Source organism: Stegostoma tigrinum, chromosome 27, assembly GCF_030684315.1.
Source record: "Stegostoma tigrinum isolate sSteTig4 chromosome 27, sSteTig4.hap1, whole genome shotgun sequence".
NCBI lineage: Eukaryota > Metazoa > Chordata > Chondrichthyes > Orectolobiformes > Stegostomatidae > Stegostoma > Stegostoma tigrinum.
Genome location: NC_081380.1, coordinates 17,644,989 through 17,665,165, shown reverse-complemented (window position 1 = coordinate 17,665,165; position 20,177 = coordinate 17,644,989). Strand labels below are relative to the sequence as shown.

At 40.6% G+C, this 20,177-nt stretch overlaps 1 protein-coding gene across 6 annotated transcripts in view; it reads right to left on the bottom strand.

The window, feature by feature from the left end:
* The window catches only part of LOC125464552 (syntaxin-1A), a 226,901-nt gene that overhangs the window by 12,753 nt on the left and 193,971 nt on the right, over nucleotides 1-20,177 (bottom strand). For 3 of the 6 annotated variants that reach the window (XM_048557056.2, XM_048557054.2, XM_048557057.1), the window contains exons 7-9: nucleotides 17,654-17,727; nucleotides 13,593-13,730; nucleotides 9,281-9,391 (exon numbers count right to left, since the gene is read on the bottom strand). In XM_048557056.2, the coding sequence (XP_048413013.1) occupies nucleotides 9,281-9,391; nucleotides 13,593-13,730; nucleotides 17,654-17,727 (323 nt within the window). The other 3 variants (XM_048557055.2, XM_048557059.1, XM_059655186.1) reach the window with 2 other exon arrangements.

Sequence of the window (20,177 nt, the reverse complement as noted above, 5' to 3'; positions counted from 1 at the left end):
CCTCCCTTATGTGACCTCCTTTAGCATTCTCCAATTAAATGGAAAAAGTTTTCCAAATGTTAACCTGTTGAAACTTCGAAATGCTTTTCAAGGCCTTTTCTATGACGGACATAAAATGGTTATTTCAAGAAGGAAACTATAAACCTGTAAAGTTATGTAAACCACTTACTAATCCTCTGGACCCAACCATCTTTAATGAGTGAGACTTTACGCCTTACTACTCCTTGAAACCCTTGTGCTCAAAGTGTCAGGTGCAGTAACATTGTCTAAGCGCTTTCTATCTTTTTAATGACCACAGCCATCAGGATTGACATATTGTCTCACTCCTTTATCTTTGTCCCTGGAAACGTGATTATCAGGCTCCTGTGAATCCTGCTCATCACCTTGAGTAAAGATGGATTTGTTTAATTGCAGAACCATCATTTAAGGTAAACTGATATATTTGCAGCCATTGTTTAATGAGTACACAATTATAAATCTTGCATTGTCACTTTTGATGTCTCCCCTACACATTTAACGTTCTTCACTTCTCCGATTATTTTACTTGCTTTTGTTTGTAATGGTATTTTACTCCAACCTTCCATCTACTATTTTCCTTCTAATTTATTCTTACCCTTAATTATCTTTAGACACCTAATGAATATCGTCTTCTGTTGGTATACATTTCACATACTTTCTCAATACTTTCCATTCATGATCTCCCATGTAAGAAGTGGTATAATCATGAACAATTTGAAGAAGTTCTAGTTGATATTTGTAATAGTAACACAGTACAAAAATCATCTGTTTATTATCTAAAACATTTAACAAATTTAACAATCTTCATTAAACTTTGTGAAAAGGATTCGTATACAAGACAGCCTAAGAGCTTCTAGTTCTAAAATTTGGGATTAAAACCTCATGAGTAAGATTGTGTTTGTGATACTAACCATTTTCACTGACTCCTACCCTGCCCTTATCCATCGATTTTCATTGCTAGTAAAAATGGGTGGGGGGGGGGAAATCAAATTTTTGCTCATTCTTGTCAGTAAGATTGGTGCAATCCAGACAGAGTCAGCTGAACTGCACAAACAAGCTTTAAACACTAGTGAATTATATTCCAAACTATTTACATTTAGGTTATTTGTGAACTTTGCTTCTAAGATTTGACTTTTGATTTGCCTGCATCAGGCAAACTGACCCTGCTTCCCAATTTGGAAATGTAACATTCTGAAGATTGTGACGTGACATGACGTGGATAACATGTTTAATCAACAAGAAGTACACAATTCAATAAGGAACTGATTAGCACACACCAACAAAACTATGAAATAGCTCAGTATAGTGCTTAATTGTTATTTTCTATGATTTTAAATCTGATTGTTCACAGGTGGAAAACTGGACATTTACTAATTTGCTTATTTTTGGTGATGGACCCATTTTAAAGCTTTATTAACAAAATGAGAGCAGGTTATCAATGTTAAACATATCAAAGGGATTTTGAAATTTAAAATTTGCATGCTGTTATCTGCATGCTTGCACCAGTCATGGAAGATTTTACATTAATGCAACTTAAATTTAGCAGAAACTTGAATGGAAATATTTAAAGAACAGTTTGTATGCTATTTCCATGACACACAATTAAGGTTCTAATATTTGTGGAATATAACAGCATCTGTCTTTAACTCTAACACAGGTCAGGTCGTAAGGCTTGTATTTTGAATACTGTGGATTTTCAAATAACAAGATTGCACTCCATTGCGTTCCTGCAATCTCTCTCAGTTTAGCAGTCATAAACAACAAGCTGAACTCAGAAATAAGAAGTCTGATTGGAGGTCAGGAAATAACAAGTTCCCTACAGGTCCTGGCAAATTTAATAGCAGGATCTAATTAGCTCTATTTTTATTTGTTTATTGATCATATGCAGCTAGATCTTTGCTGCCCGTTAGGCAGGAAGGACTTCAGGACAGACCATAACCAGGGAATAGAGAGAAGGGACAGCAAGATTAGAAAGGCAGGATTGGAAAAGCCGCAGTAGGGTGAGATAAATGGCTGAGAGGTAGGCTGAAGTCAAATGAAATTTTTTGTACAATTTTACATTTTTGTACAAAATGTGGAGGAATGGAATTGTGGGAGATATAGCAGTTTGGATTGGAAATTGGCTTGCTGAAAGAAGACAGAGGGTGGTAGTTGATGGGAAATGTTCATCTTGGAGACCAGTTACTAGTGGTGTACCGCAAGGGTCGGTGTTGGGTCCACTGCTGTTTGTCATTTTTATAAATGACCTGGATGAGGGCGTAGAAGGATGGGTTAGTATATTTGCAGACGACACTAAGATCGGTGGAGTTGTTGATAGTGACGAAGGATGCTGTAGGTTGCAGAGAGACATAGATAAGCTGCAGAGCTGGGCTGAGAGGTGGCAAATGGAGTTTAATGCAGACAAGTGTGAGGTGATGCACTTTGGTAGGAGTAACCAGAAGGCAAAGTACAGGGCTAATGGTAAGATTCTTAGTAGTGTAGATGAGCACAGAGATCTCGGTGTCCATGTACACAGATCCTTGAAAGTTGCCACCCAGGTTGACAGGGCTGTTAAGAAGGCATACAGTGTTATAGCTTTCATTAATAGAGGGATCGAGTTCCAGAACCAAGAGGTTATGCTGCAGCTGTACAAAACTCTGGTGCGGCTGCACTTGGAGTATTGTGTACAGTTCTGGTCACCGCATTATACGAAGGATGTGGAAGCTTTGGAAAAGGTGCAGAGGAGATTTACTAGGATGTTGCCTGGTATGGAGGGAAGGTCTTACAAGGAAAGGCTGAGGGACTTGAGGCTGTTTTCATTAGAGAGAAAAAGGTTGAGAGGCGACTTAATTGAGACATATAAAATAATCAGAGGGTTAGATAGGGTGGATAGGGAGAGCCTTTTTCCTAGGATGGTGACGGCGAGCACGAGGGGGCATAGCTTTAAATTGAGGGGTGAAAGATATAGGACAAATATCAGAGGTAGTTTCTTTACTCAGAGTAGTAAGAGAGTGGAACGCTTTGCCTGCAATGGTAGTAGATTCGCCAACTTTAGGTACATTTAAGTCGTCACTGGATAAGCATATGGACGTACATGGAATAGTGTATGTCAGATGGGCTTCAGATCGGTATGACAGGTCGGCACAACATTAAGGGCCGAAGGGCCTGTACTGTGCTGTAATATTCTGTGTTCTATGAAAAATTAAAAGGCTAGAGCGATGTTGAGGTTGCCAATCAGAGGAAGAATTGGAATCCAAAATGAAAAGTGAATGAGAGCCAGGCGCAAGATTAGAATCTAATGGGAATATTGGGGATTGAGGGAGAATGGAGAGATCATTGGCAGATTGTTAGAGTTAGGGAGTGGGACTGAGATCATTGACCTTATGGAGTGGATGGAAAGGTTGTTGGGGGTGTGTCCAAGGGCAGGATTGAGTGAAGGTGGTGACATGTATCCATCATAAACCTTCTCGATCATCATCTTCTTTTAGATCTTGGCTTTAGGAAGGCCTGGGAAACGCCTCAACATTGGGGTGAATTCATAATGGGGTTCAAATGTTATGCAAGCAACTCCATGATAATATTTATATTTCTACCTAATCTTCCGACTTTGAGTTGGTTGTCCATCCCCATCTCACTTTGATGAAAGTAAAAGCAGGTAGGTTGGAGTTAGAATTCTGATATTTTAAGATTTCAATACCCTGTTCAAAATACATCTACGTAATTTTGGTGGCTACAATTCATAGGAACCTTAAGTCTGCTTCCCATCCTTATCATTAGTGTTTATTTTGATTTTACAAAGCACCTATATCCTGGGTGCTTTCCATTATAATAGATTAGACTACTCTGTAAGGTGTATCAGAATGGAATAAACCACAGTAATATATTGGGATAAATACAAGAGGGATAAACAGGGGTCTTAAGTACAAGTCCTATCATATCAGGATAATCCTGGACAAGACTTTGCTAACTGTAATTTTTGGTTTGATTGTGTCTAGATATTATTAACTCAATCTAGTAGCATCACAGGAGAGCATAAAAGGTATAATTTGATTTGAGGTCAATTGCAGCAGAAGTTTATACATCAGTTGGCTGCAAGATCTTGGAAAAAAACATACATCAATCTTGACCAAGCCCAAAGCTACCAAGTATGTTGGTTTACGGCAGTAGTTACACCCTGTTGGTATGGTTAATACCACACTGGCAATCTCATTCAGATTGGCTCAAGCGGGGAGTAGACATCACATTAACTCAAAAAAATCCTCATCTGAGTGCAATGTGAAAGCATGTGGTTACAGTAGAGAAAGGGTCATTGTTTATATCAGGCCTTATTTATCAACTAGGAGAGTCTGATGCTTGTACTGGGGCAAGAAAACAGCTGGGAAATATTACACTGAAATACACTAATTGGACAGATTGTAATGGAGTGATTTTGTTAGGGATGATCGTATTGGGATATAATATAACAGGATAAGTGATATGAGGCTAGCTTTATTTATAAAACATTGCAACCGTATCGATTTGACAAGGATCTACTGCACTCGGATCCATTATATGATGACTAGATTAGATTACGTTGGGAGAGATTTGAATCTTTCAATACAATAAAATAGGACACGTAATGATGAGACAACATGTAATGTTAAAGATTAGGTCAGATATATTGGTCTGATCAAAAATAGGCTTAGGTATTTAGATTACATTGAAATGTTATATATGTCAGGTCAGGATAGACTGCATTAAGGAAGCATGTTCAGGGTAAAATTATTGAGTGAAATAGTGGGTTAGACAGTGGAATGAACATTAGCACATCCCTCAGAAAGATAGTTTGAGGAATGTAATGTGCAGTATCATTTCAATTCCCAATTAGAACCTACAACAATACAGCACAGGAACTGGCCATTGGCCCATCATTATCTGTTCTAATCATGATGCCATTCTAAACTAATCTTATCTGCCTTCACATGTCAGTGTCCCTGTATTCACTGCCTGGTTGTATCTTTCTAAATGTCGCTTAAATGTTGCTACTGTATCTGCTTCTACCACCACCCTGTTATATGAAGGATATTATTAAACTGGAGAGGGTTCTAAAATGGATGTTGCCAGGACGTTGCTGGGGTATAAAAATAGACTGGAAAGACTGGGACTTTTTCACTGGAGCATAGGAGGTTGAGAGGTTATCTTATTGAGGTTTATAAAATCATAAGGGGCATAGATAAGGTGAATGACAAGGGTCTTTTCCCTGGGGTGAGAGAGTTCAAAACTAGGGGGTATGTTTTTAAGCTGAGAAGAGGAAGATTTAAAAAGTAAGGCAACTTCTCTTTCACATAGAGAATGATGTGTGCATGGAATGAGCTTCCAGAGAAAGTGGTGGATGCAGGTCCAGTTACAACATTTAAAAGACATTTAGGTAAGTTCATGAATAGGATAGATATGGGCCAAACACAGGCAGGTGGGACTGGTTTAGTTTGGGAACATGGTTGGTGTGGACTGTTTGGACCAAAGGGTCCATTTCCATGCTGTAGGACTCCCCTGACAGTGCATTCCAGGAACCTACCAGCCCCTCTCTAAAATACTTGCTTTGCATGACTCCTTCAAAATGTCCCCCTTCTCATTTTAAGCTTATATGCCCTAGCATTTGATATGTCCACTATGGGGTAAAAGACTCCAATTATCCATTCTGTCCATGCCTCTCATAATATTATACACTTCTATCAGGTCATTCCTCAGCATCCAAGTTTGAAAACAATCCAGGTTTGTCCAAACTCTCTTTGTGCCTGATACACTCCAATCCAGGCAACATCCTGGCAAAGACAACAGTGTGGAGCTGGAGGAATACAGCAGGCTAGGCAGCATCAAATGTGCAGGAAAGATGATGTTTCAGATTGGGTCTTCTGAACAAGGGTCCTGACCCAAACATCAAATTTCCTGCTCCTCTCATGCTGCCTGGCGTGCTGTGTTCCTCCTGCTCCAAACTGTATTGTCTCTGGCTCCAGCATTTGTAGGCCTTGCTTTTTCTAATATCTCGGTAAATCTCTTTTGTTACTATCTCCAAAGTCTCTACATCCTACCTATTGTTTACTGACCTGAAATGCATACAATACTTGAAATGTGGCCTACCTAAAGCTTGGTTGCAATATGACTTGCCAATTCTTATATTCAATGCCCTGATCAATGAGGGCAAGCAAGCCATACACCTTCTTCACGACCGTATCCACTTGTGTTTGTGTCGCCACTTATACAGAGCTATGGACTTGCATCTCAAGATTCCTCTGTATATCAATGCTCCCAAAGGTCCTGCCACTTACTGTATGCCTTCCTTTTGCATTTGACCTCCCAAAATACATCGCCTCATACTTGTCCAGATCAAACTCCATCTGCCATTACTCCACCCAACTTTCCAAATGATCTACATCCTGTTTTATTCTGTGACAACTTTATTCATTATCCACAACTCCACCAATTTCTGTATCGTCTGCAAGCTTATTAATCAGACCACCTATATGTTTATCCAAATCATTTATATATATTACAAACAACAGAGGTCCCAGCACTGAATCTTGCAGAATACCATTGGTCACAGATTTCCAGTCAGAAGAAAACACCCTTCTGCAACTACCTTCTGTCTTCTACGACCAAGCCAATGCTGTACCTAACTTATCAGTTCACCATGTGTTCCATGTGACTTAACCTTCTGGACTAGCCTACCATGATGGACACCGTAATGCTTTAATAAATTACATGTAGATGGCATACACTGTCCTATCCCTATCATTCATCCTCGTCACTTCCTCAAAAAACTCAAATCAAATTTGAGAGTCAGGACCTCCCTTGCACAAAGCCATGCTGACTACCTCTAATAAATCCATTCTTTTCCAAATGTGAGTAAATAATGTCCCAGATCCTTCTCCAATAGTTTCCTTACCACTGATGTAAGTCTCACTGGCCAATAATTTCTTCAATTATCTCTGTTGCCCTTCGCATGTAAAGAAACAACATTGGCTATCCTCTAGTTTATTGAGGCCTCACCTTTGGCTAAACAGGATACAAAGATTTCTCTCAAGTCACCAGTAATGTTCTGCTTTGCCTCCCTAAGTATCTTGGGATTGATCCCATCAGATCCTAGGGACTTAACTACCTTAATGGTTTTCAAATCACACAACAACTCCTCCTTCCTAATCTCAACCTGCCCTAGAATACCAACATACCCTTAATCTTAGCATCATCCATGTCCTCCTCCTTGGTGAATATCGAAGTGAAATATTCAATAAGCTCCTCACCCACTTTCTTTGGCTCCATGCATAAATTCCCTCCTTCGTCCTTGATTGAACCTGCCCTCTTCCTGGTTACTCTCTTGCTCCTAATATATGTATAAAATGCCTAGGGATTCTCCTTAATCCCACTTGCCAAAGACATTTCATGGCCACTTTAGCGCTCCTAATTCCTTGTTTAAATTCTTTCCTGCTTCCTTTATATTCTTCAATGGCTTTGTTTGATTTCAGTTTCCTAAACGTGACATGCACTTCCTTTTCTTTTTAAGGAGACTTTCAATATCTCTTGTCATTCAGGGTTCCTGAATCATGCCATCTTTAATCTTTCATTCCCATAGAAACACACTGGTCCGAAACTCTGATTAACTGGTTTCTTAAAGGGCTCCCATATATCAGATGTGGATTTATCCTCAAACAGCTGCCCCAATCTAATTTCTCCAGTTCCTGCCTAATATTGTTGTAATTAGCCTTAAGCCAGTTTAGAACTTTCACCTGAGGACCAGTCTTACCCTTATCCATAACTGTCTTAAACTTTACAGAACTATGATCACTGTTCCAAAAAAATGCTCCTCACTGAAACTTCCATCACCTGGCCAGGCTAGTACAAGGTCTAGTGCGGCCACTTTCCTAGTTCAACTATCCGTAATTTCACTCAATATTGTTCAAGTCACCACATGCAGAAGCCTTGTCTCTAATACACTACTAACCACCACTGCAAATACAGCTGGTACTTTCTTCAAGGATGCCACAACAGTGCTCACCACATGTAATGGATGTTGCATTGGAATGCTAACCACCAGCTGGTTTGTGTAGTACAGTGTGCATGAAAGGATTAGTAATCCAAGAGTTTTTGGGAGAAATGCTTCACAGAGGATCCAAGCAGAGGTAAATGGAATGGAAAAACCACAGAATGCAATAAGACTCAGTAAAGCAAATGTTTCTCTGTCATGATTCCATGGGCATAGGCTTTGTCTTCCATATGTCAACATTCTTACCCGATACTCTTTAACATGCACTAGGGAACCAAAAATATGACTGGTCTCTGCAGATATATCATTGAAAGCCTGGGCATACATTAAAAGACAGTTTTCTGAATAGCTGGTGAGCCATGTCAAGCGTTCACCATCATTTAATAGAAAGGCGTGCTTCAGCCTTCAGATAACTCTCAGCTCACCAAGATCTGTTTCTAGCAAAGTGACAGAATTGTTCCCTGCTACTACATCCTGGTGACATATAGACATTACTTAACAATGGTATCACCCTAACATAAAATTAGTAGAAATTAAGGTTAGTTCTAACGTTGCACCACTGAGTTGTGGCATGCTATGTATACTTCAAAATATACTCACTGAGTGTAACGCTCCCTTGTGTATATTCTACTACAGCATATTGTGTCAATGGGCCAAGAGCTCCAGTTTTGCTTTATATTTTTTTGAAAGGCCACATTTGTCCCTCAACCCTCTGTTGACTTGACAGCAGTTAAGGATAGGCCACGTAACTGTGGGACTGGAATCACATGTAGGTGACACCAGCTGAAGATGGCAGATTTCCGTCCCTTGAAGATATTTGTAGATGGTTTTTATAAAAACCAATGCTAGTTACCTGGTCAGGATTACAAACACTAGCTTTCAATTCCAGAATTTCTTTTACTAAATGAATTTAAATTCCACTAGCTGCTGCGGATTTGTTTGAACTCATGTCCTCTGAACCTCAGCCTCAGGAGTAAATGGTCCAGTGACATTTTATGCAGAACAAACAACATTGATAATAAACCCAGACAGATGGTGGGGCAGTGTCCTTAACACAGAAGAAAAGTTCAGGGAATTTCAGACTGGCAGCTGATACAGGCTTCAAGGTATCTGGGGACTGATACAGTCTGCAAGTCAATCATGTGAACACAAGGCTCGAGAAACATTGTTTTACTGTGGTCTCTTATGATGGCCTTGGGAAAAGCACGGTTCACAAATGGAGTTGACCATGCCACATGCTGAGATGGAGATACTTGCACTACTCACCCGTCGTGCTTTACTCTGGTACTTAACCGCCTTTTTCGTGTCGGACACTGCCCTCTCTACGTAGTCAACTGAGTGCTCAACGTTGTATTCGATCCTGTCTATCATCTCTCCCTGGGCATCAAGGAAAAGAGCAGAGACACGTGACAATAACAGATCTTCTCAGTGTCCGGTTCTCTTCAGCCACTTACCCGTCTGCTTGTACCCTGAAAGTTAACTGCTTTTTTTGTGTTGTCCTTTGCCTGCTCCACATAATCCGCTGCATTGGTGACATTCTGCTCGATGCTGTTGACCACATCACCCTGAAACAGAAAGTAAAGGGCTGACAAGGAGTCCAGACACTCCGAGCACACAAAAACACAAGCAAGCATGAAAAGCCACCCTTTTGCTTGCTCATTGCTCACACCTTGCAGCAGTCCCCAAGCCCAGCTGAAGCCTCTAGGAGCTTTATTCTCCAGCCCCACAGTAACTACTGCCTGACTGCATGGAACTCATCCTTTCACCTGGTGGATCTTCACGATCACTCAGCCGAATGTGGAGGTGAAACAGTACATAAGCCATCTCTCACCATGACACAGTGAGCCATTCATTCACTTTTGCTAGGACTCAATGATCAGCTCATTCAATCACTTCCAATGGGAAAACTGCAGAAGCTATGAAAGATTTGACTTTAGTTTTGAACCATAATAGATTTTTCCCAATGGAGGATTTCTACTCTGTCACTGCTGTTAACAGCATTTATACTAGGATGAGGTTTCTTTGGACACTACATGTAAATGTTAAACTTTACTGACTTATTCCCAAGGGAAAGCCCACCTCCACAGGAAAGGAAACGGCAGTGTGTTTTGCCAAGTCCCACTGAACATCCCATCGCCACTGCTTCTCCTCTCATTTTTATTTTTCTCCAGCAGTCCTGAACCCCAGAGTGGGGTAACAATTCAGATCAAATACTCCTGATCCCTTGAGATCCCAAGAGCCAATCCTAGGATCATCTAGCTTTGATTGAGGCCGTTACTGTTTGTAGCTAAAAATTGCCAACACGCTGCACATTAGAATCTGCCCCCTTCCACGCTAGGCATTACTAAAGATCAGCAAATCCTGGCACTTCATGTATGCTGCTTCTGTCCAGTGTTGGCATGGGAGAGGGAGCGAGTTGGGAAATCTGTCCTTTCTAATGTCTGTTATTTCATATTCAAGCAGGGTTCTTAGCTATGCATCTTTGAACACGTTGCTACATTGAGACTGCTTTTGGAGCCTGGGTCTCACCACTGTACCGGGCCCTTCCCATCGGATGTGGCTTATTCCAGCAATAGTCAGCAGCAGGTTTGCACTCAATAATGCTGATGCTGGTATTCACTAGGCCTGGCACAATGGGTGAAGCCATGCGAACAAGGTAGCAGTTACACAACACTGCACATTTGGCACATTTGGTGTTACATTTCAGCATATTTAAAAATACCCAAGGGCATGCAAATCGCTTGTAGCGCATGCTGCAATGCAAATTACACAGTTATGGCATGCTACAAATACAGAGATACAAATACCTGCAGGACTCCACCGTCCAGTCCAGGGCATTAGCAGCAGGAGAAAACATAGGCTTGTTATCAGCATAGGCAGAACTGACTCACAGGCAGAAGTTCCCAGTAACACTGGAAAGCAGTACTACAGGGAGCTCTATTAGAATTCTATTCCCCCCCTCTCCTCAACGTCTCCCTAATCAGGTTTGTTTTAGTTGCCTATAATCTCCAATCTCTTCAGCCCACAATAGTGTACTCCAGGGGTTGGATATCAGGGTTTTTGCTTGTCTTGACCTATATTAGTGACTACGACCTGAGTGCGGGGCACATTTTCAAATTTTGCAGATGATTTCATGCTTCGGAATATTACAGACTATGAAGCGTATAGTTGTAAGCTTCACAAGGATGTAGATTGGGATGGACAGACAAGTGGTAGACAAAATTTGATATGCAGAAGTAAGTAGGGAAAATGTGCAGAGACGATATAAATTACAATTCTAAAGGGGGTGAAGGAACACAGGGACCTGCAGTACATATAAATAAATCATTGAAGATCATAGGATAGGCTGAGAAAGCAGTTATTAGGGCATGAAGAAGCTAGGTTTTGTACAAAGAGGAACTGAGCATGAAAGAAAGGATGTTATGATGTTTGTAAAAAACTTTGGTTTGCCTCAACTGGATACTGTATCTAATTCTGGGAACTATAATTTAGGGAGGATCTTTAACACAGTGTAGAAAAGATTAAAGAAAATGGATCTGAGGATGAGGGACTTTAGCTTGCGTACAAGAATAGACTGGAGTCACTAGGCTGTTCTCTGTGGAGAACAGGAGGCTGAGAGAAACTCAAAATCATGAAGGATCCAAATGGAGTAGGAAGGGAGAAATTGTTCCCATGGAAGGAAGTGTCATGACATAGTGGACACTGAATTAAAATGATTGACAAAAGAACCAAAGATAACTTGAGAAAAAACATTTATATGCAGCAAGAGATAATGGGAACTGCAGATGCTGGAGAATTCCAAGACAATAAAATGTGAGGCTGGATGAACACAGCAGGCCAAGCAGCATCTCAGGAGCACAAAAGCTGACGTTTCGGGCCTAGGGGTCTAGGCCCGAAACGTCAGCTTTTGTGCTCCTGAGATGCTGCTTGGCCTGCTGTGTTCATCCAGCCTCACATTTTATTGTCTTATATGCAGCAAGTTGTTTCGGATCTGTTGTGCACTGCCTGAGAGTGGAGGCAGATTCATTTGTGGTTTTCTAAAGGAAATTATCTGAAAGGTTTTGCAGGGCTACACAGGAAAGGCAGGGGAATACCAGCAGTAGACCTACAGGGAGCCAGTATGAACATCAACAGATAACATGAGCTGCTTCCTTGCTCTAACTATTGAGTAAGTCAATTGTTCTGTAAAGGTTAACGTTACACACTACGTTAAACTCTATCCAGTCTGATGACACCACACTGGTAGGGATAAGGCAGAACATCTTAGGATCTTGTGGAGTTAAGATTGACATCAATAGTCTTAGGAACAAAATTTAAGCTCCAAATATAATTTGTACCTTTCTTTCCTTTTTCAATTTCATTTTGTTTTCATGGAGGGGTGAGGGTGAATGCTTGGAGTTGGAGATGTTTGTAAATGATCAGATGAGGTGATCAGTCAAACTACAGTGGAGGGGGAATGGAAGCAGAAAGTAGGGAGATTCTAGAAACATTGGTATAAAGGAGCAGGATTAAGCCATTCAACCCTTCGAGCCTGCTCTTGCCATTTTAGATCATGGCTGACTATCTACTTCAGCACCACTTTCCTGCATTAAAAACACATCCCTTGATGTCATCAGTAACCATAAATCTACTAATCTCTGCCTTGATATTACTTAACGACTGAGCTTCTATAACTCTGAGATAGAAAAAATGAACAATAACTAGTGAGATTCACAAATTGAAAGGTAGAAGTTCACATCGAGCATGGGGGAGATGTCACTGTATGTTGAGCTAATCTACAGTGGCATTGGTCATAATTAGTCAGAGTAAAACCTACATCTTTCGTGTAGTTTATTATAACGGACAGGGAGAATGCAGCACCAGTTGTAGAGGAAGAATGAGTGATTCACTGACAGGAGAATGATGAGGGCTATGTAGCTGGGAGCTAGTACAAATGATAACATTACCATTTCAATTTTCTGCTTGGATTTGTGAAGCTGTGGTTTTCTGGATAGAGACTACCTGAAACCTGGCAGTAAGACGACAGAGTCTCTAACGGACCAGTTGGAATAAACGTTGCTTCTAATCTGTTAAACAGGTCAAGGGCATCTGAAATTTCTTCCCCAGTCCGTGCTCAGTTGGTTACTCTGCAATGGGTGATGGTGAAGTGTGTGACCTGGGACAAAAGATTTAAGCGGAGAAAACTACAAGATACATATAGAGATGATGTCTAAAACTTTGAAAAACAACTTGCAGCCTCCTACTTGGGCCAGTCTGTGATGGACACATGACAGTGGGTTACACATAGCACCTAATCTGACATTAGTATTACCTTTTGAAATCAATAATAAAATTCAACATCAGCAAATAATTTCACAAGCCACAGTGTAAAGTGAAGTAATATATTTCTCACACACACAAATACCCTTACATCGATCAAAATGTTTTGTCAACTAATGTCAGCATCATCACAGAAACATAAAGGATTTAAAGTTGATTTGTATGGACAAAGTTGGATCTATTATTTATATGGCTCTCAGCTAGTTTTGTGAGACAGAAGTTCAGAATAGGAACACTCTCTGTTCACTGCTTCTCTTACCTGGCTTTCTACCAGCATTGCCATGTCCATGAACATATCGTGCAGCTCACGGATACAGTTTTCCAGTTTGATGATCTCGTGGTGTCGTGTCTCAATCTCATTCAGCGCCTGCTTTGTTATATTCGAGTCCATTATGATCTGTGAGAGAAAACAGGGTTAGTAAGCCCCCATCAAGGCATATTTCTAAAGCTGATCAGGTAAAAATAAAGCTTGGAACAGATCTCCAACCTGGATTCTGCACAGTTTAGACTCATCTGAGCATACACTCACTAAAAATGTTAAATCTACAACAACAGGTTTTGGTCACCTTATCATCACTTTCTTGAAGCACCTTCCCCTCTCTTTGCCCTACTGTTTCTTTTATGCATCAGGAATAGACCCAACAGTTTTTACTACAACTGCTTTGGCCAAGTCTACATTAATAGAGTATGATGACTAAAATTCTCCAGCTTCTAAAGACAACATGATTACTCCTGCATTACTTTGACACATGGCTTCCTAAAGTATCACCGCTTTTCTTTATTCATGAAATGTGGGTGTCACTGGCTGGCCCAGGATTCATTCCCTCTTAGTTTTTTTTATTTACTTGTAGGAAGTGGGCATCATGGGGACTACTAGGATTTTAACCCAATTGATTACCACCCTGAGAGGTGAGAAACACCTCAAAGTGCTACAGATACAATAAGTTACTTTGAAGTGCGGCATTATGTAGAAACACAAAATACCTACTTTGCTACTAAGGCCACCCCCTGCCCTGCATCAGTAAAATTCCAGTGTAATTTTAAAATGAAAGACCATTTATCTGAAATATGAACTCTTTCTCTCTTTCTACAGAAGTTGTCTGAACTGTTCAGTGTGATCGGCCATTTGCTGTGTTTATTTCAGATATCCAGCATCCACATTTGGTTTTTGGTCCAGTAAAACTATTGTATCTTTTTAATGTGTTCTTGGGATGGAAGGCCAACAGTTGCTGATTTTAATAAAGGTGACAGTAAGCTTCCTTTTTGAACCACTGCAGTCCATTTGATTTAGAAATTTGATAAATTTTTCAGACCATTTTGATGGGGGTTGGACATGAGAAAGATTAAATGTCCATGGTAAGAGGTCATGTCTGGGCCAGGGAGCTTAAAATTGTGGAACCAACATAAAGTATCAGAAGACATAAATGGGATGAGATTGGGTAAGGGGAGGAAAACAGAATCAGGAGAGGAAGAAATGAGTTCAGTGGAGGCTGAATTGATGGGTCTGCCAAAAGGGCAATAAACCGTACCTAATTAACTACATAAGCTGCTTTAGTTAGACCAGTAAATGCGTTCCTTTACCACTTGAGACCAAACAGGCCAAATAGTTTCTGACACTTCCTCTACCCTCAGGGCAACTGAGGGTAATTGACATCATTCAGAAAATGCAAAGCTGCAATTAAATTTATTTCAAACCAGCAACATTCATCAACAAAAACAGGAAGAACTGCAGATCCTGTAAATCAGAAACAAAAACAGAAGTTGCTGGAAAGGCTCAGCAGGTCTGGCAACATCTCTGATGAGAAATCAAAATTAACATTTTGGTTCTGGTGAGTTCTGGGCCACCGGACCTGAAATGTTAACTCTGATTTTTCTTCACATGTGCTGCAAGATTCATTAACAGTTTGTTGATCGTGAACTGATGAAACATTCAACTTTGCTAAAAATCCACACTAAGCATTGCTAGTTATTTGCCTTTTTTAATCTGATATGTTTTGAAACTAATGTATTTGAATAGGCTATCACTATTCAATGCTTGCATATCCAAACAGAATCATGTTACAGAGATAATGGGAACTGCAGATGCTGGAGAATTCCAAGATAATAAAATGTGAGGCTGGATGAACACAGCAGGCCAAGCAGCATCTCAGGAGCACATCTCTGTGCTCCTGAGATGCTGCTCGGCCTGCTGTGTTCATCCAGCCTCACATTTTATTATCTTAGAATCATGTTACAATTGATTGCAGCTCATTAGCTTCCGGGAGTCCTTTATCAAGCTAACTTTCAAATTGAGACAAGAGTCTAGGTGTAGCCAGATACTTTGGATGAATTTCAGCTTCCTTTACTAGGGAGAAATCCCATCTTCAGTCAGGTTAATACACAAAGAAGAAATATTTCAGTAAGTGCTATAAAAGCACCAAAAGAGAGAAAGGGTCAGATTCAGGAATAGGCTGAAGGTAGAGGTCTCTTGATAATGTTTCCAGAGATTTACGCCAGAATGAATACTGCAAGGTGAAACCACTCTTTTGTCATCTTCATGAGAGCTGTGATCCAAAGAAGAATGCAGTTCGGAAGCATGGGAAGAGCTTTAGACCTGACCTTAACTCTGAGCAAGTGAACAGATTTTCAGCAAGTTCAAATTTCACCCAAGGAAACCTGACCCAAGTCTTTTAACAAAAAGCTGGCATTACCTTTTCAGCTAATTTCTTATCCATTCCTAATATTCACCTGCAATTCCCAGGCTTTTAAATTTGACTCATAACAATGGGTGAAGAACTTTGCCCACTGTGTTTTGGACGTTTATATCCATCAAATTTGCAGGTTTTTAAAGAGATTTAAAGATCAGGAAGGATCTTCCTTTGCCTAAGTCTTTGTTGATTGTTGTTTATTTTATTAACATCGAACAGATAATCCTCATGTTTATTCCTGGTAATTTCATTATTTTAAAACGGACATCAGAATACAATTACTCTGTCACTTTAAATAGCACCAGGTCTCAGACCAATCAGAGTGATGTCTGTCCGTCTCCTTGAAGACACATAGCTGAGAAATGGTTGTAATGTCCAAGGAATTTGAACTCTTCCTTGCTATTCCATTGATTTATTAATACATCTAACCACTATTAATGCACTGATACCTCTTATTTAATTATTTCTATAATAACTGGTACGTGACACCAGATGTAATCTTGTTATTACTACTACACAGACGTGCTCTTTATTTAGTCTGTCCCTTAAATCCTAAAATCTTTGCAGATGCAGAATATTAATCTAGCCCTCATTATGCTATTTCTTCCAAAATGAACCATTGATGTTTACGGAACATTGCTGTGTATAAACTGGTTGTCGAGTATTTTTGGGCCCCCTAAGCATGTGAAAGATGCTATGTCACTGGAAATTAAGTTTCTTCCTTGTCACCTGGTCAACATTTTTTTCTCAACTATCTTTAAAAACTAACTAAATAGCCATTCATTTCACTGTAGCCTGTGAGATCTTGCTCAACACAAAAGTGTTGCAATCACTGAACGTTACAGCAGCAGCCTCTGTACTTCAAGGTTCAGCGTGTAGGTTACGACAACTTGCTTCACCGGTACAATATAATGAATAGACATCTGTGTAGGTAACAGCTTCACAGATATTCCCCTGATCTCCCAGTGTGCTCCTAACCAATGAACAGTCTTTGCAGTGCTGTCACTGTGATGGTGAGTTTGGCAGCTAGTTTACACACTGGAAAATACCAACAATGATTATTTGTTTTTGGTCACGAGAATAAGATCAGACTGGATACCAAGAGAAAGCTGAGATAACAAAAGTGTGGAGCTGGATGAACACAGCAGGCCAAGCAGCATCTCAGGAGCACAAAAGCTGACGAAGGGTCTAGGCCTGAAACATCAGCTTTTGTGCTCCTGAGATGCTGCTTGACCTGCTGTGTTCATCCAGCTTCACACCTTGTTATCTTGGATTCTCCAGCATCTGCAGTTCCCATTATCTCTGACCAAGGGAAAGCTGTGCACTTTTTGACATAGTGCCGTGGGATCTTTAAACTCCATAGAGGGCCTAGGGCTTTACATCTCATTTCAAACATAGTGACTTCACACTAAAGGATCAACCCAGATTGCCAGCTTGTGCGAGTAGGGTTCCAAACTACAACCTTCTGATTAAAAGGCAAGAACATTCCCATGTAATGCTCTGTTGAGTATTTTTGAATTAATGTCTTCGCTGATAGTACACTGTTTGATGGGTGCAGTGTAGTTATTATCCTGAGTAATGGTTCTGATTCCACTTGGGGATTTATCATCAGGGAGGTTAGGGAAGGACTCACCCCAGATGTGAAGATAGCGGGATTCCCGCTCTCCAGCATGTCTTCAAGCTCCTCATTTGTAGTCGTCCTGCCAGCTGAAATAAAGCAAATAGGAACAATCCTATCAATTTTACTTCCAATATTGAGCTGTATTACTTAGAACGTACACAATCTACTCATAACAGAGCAACGCCAAAACTTCCCCTACTGTTCTCTCCTACACAATGTGTCATAGAAGTTTTCTTTGTTGATTTAAAGGCCAGGTTTGCCCTAATGCTGCTGTTAACCAATGGGAAGGTGTCCAGGGTCTGTTGAGGTGACAAGGATACTGCTGGTTGGATCACACACTGATGGTGACTGGTTGGAGTATATGTAGAAATCCACGTGGTCAGAGGGTAAGTAGTTAAATGCATGGGAACTGGCATGGAGGAAGATACAGGAACTGATAAATAGGGAATTCTATTCATAGTATTCTCCAAAGACTCACACTCCATGGACTCATGTACATACTCCTGATCGTCACCCTCCAGAAATCCTAATCTCAAGAGATGTCCTCCAGGTATTCCTGCACTTGCTCCTTTGGTTGGATATCTTGCCCAAAATAGTTAAAGAAAAGCTTTAAAAAAGTAAGCAGAAGCATGAACGACAGAGAGAGATTGGGTGTCCTGGGTAGATGATTTAGCCTCTGATCAAACCACTGGTTCCAATAAACTATTGGAAATTTTGTTCATTTCAAATGTGATGACTTGAGCAACCATGAAAACAGATTAAGGAGTAAATACAGTTCTTAGGGATCGGTGATCAATCTTCAGTTTCAATCTTTGCCACGTGCTAAACTGAGGCAGTCTCAAGTCAGGCCAGAGACCTCAGTGCCTCTGGTAGACAGAGCAAAGGTGGGAGCACTGACCATGGGATTGAGGAAAATTACTAGGATCTTAGATCCTGATCACTGTTGGACACTGCTGAGTGCAATTATTCAGAGTGGAGAGGTTAACAAGGTTCAGATGATCAGAATGGCCCCTTGTTTCAGGTACCAAGGGCAGCAGCCAGCTGGGAAATCATAGAGTAACATGATTTACTGAGCTCTCGGAGCACAGATGAGAGGATGGAGGCGTAAATTAGAGGAGAGATACATGGTTGAGTGATTGTTATGGATCGGGCTGGAATTCTAGCCAGGCATTGCAGAGAGGATTTGTGTCCAAAACAAATAGGTGTTGACATAATCGAACCAAATTTGGTGGGAAAGCAACATCAAGGTGCTAACAAAAGCATTTAAAAATGGTAGTAAACTGTTGCTCAATTTACGCTGGTTGTTGTCAGTGTCACAAAATCTGACGCTGCCAGTTGCCTTGGAAGAAATTGCTGTAGTTTCATGATTAAAAGGAATTAAACTCACTGCGGAGAGATGGGCCTGGCACCTAATGACCCAAGGACTCATTTTAATGAGGAGTTTAACATTCCTGTAATACCACGCAAGTTTTGGAAGAAGGAAGCAGTTGAAACTAAGCAGTCTCATTCTTCTAGGCAGGAAACTGTTCCAGGGGCTATTTCAAATTTTAAAACACTTTTCTCTACCTTTCTCTTTCTGATCTTGTAATCTTACTTTGCTTCCCTTTATTTTTCCTTCTACACTTAATTTGACCAATTCACTCTATTCTTCTCTCCATTAACTCTCTTTCTTTCCCCATCCTTTAATTTCAATGGCTGAGGAGAGAAATTGTTGATGTTTGCTTTCAATGTCCCAGACATCCTCCTGACCCCTCAACACAACTCTGGGCTCACTTTTCCAACAAGGTGTAGCTCAACACATTTTTATACTGAAATGATGAAGCAAATCATAGAATTGAAGTACAGAGGATACCCTTTAGTCCATGGAGTCTGCACTGAAGAAAACTAAATTTACACGAGGTTTACTTTCCAGTACTCAGCCCAGAGCCTTGAACGTTATGACATTGCAAGTGCACATTCCCAAGTACTTATAAAAAGGCCGTGAGATTACATGCCTCAACTATTCTCCCAGGCAGTGCCTTCCTGACTCTCACCTCAATCTGAGAGAAGAATATTTCCTCAAATCCCCTCTACACCTTTCTCCTTAAAATTATGTCTCCTTGTTAATTCCCTTTTAATGAAAGGGAGCAGTTGCTTTCGACTCACCCTGCCCATGTCTCCTGTAATCTTACACACCTCAATCAGCTTCCTCTGCTCCAAAGAAAATAATCCAAGCTAATCCAGCCCCTCTTCATAGCTAAACTGCACCATCCCAAGCAACATCCTGGTGAACTTCATCTGCAGCCACTCAAGTACAATTGCATCCTTCCTGTAGTGCAATGACCAGAAATTTACACAGTTATGGACTAACCAAAGTTCTGTACAGTTCCATCACAACCTCCTGATGTCATAATCTATGCCATGACTGATAAAGGAACATGTCCTGTATGCCTTCTTCACTACCCTAATAACATGTCCAGCCACCTTCAAAGATGTGTTCACAAGCACACCAAGATCCTCCTGTTCTTCTGAGCTTCCTAGAGTCCTGCATTGAGTA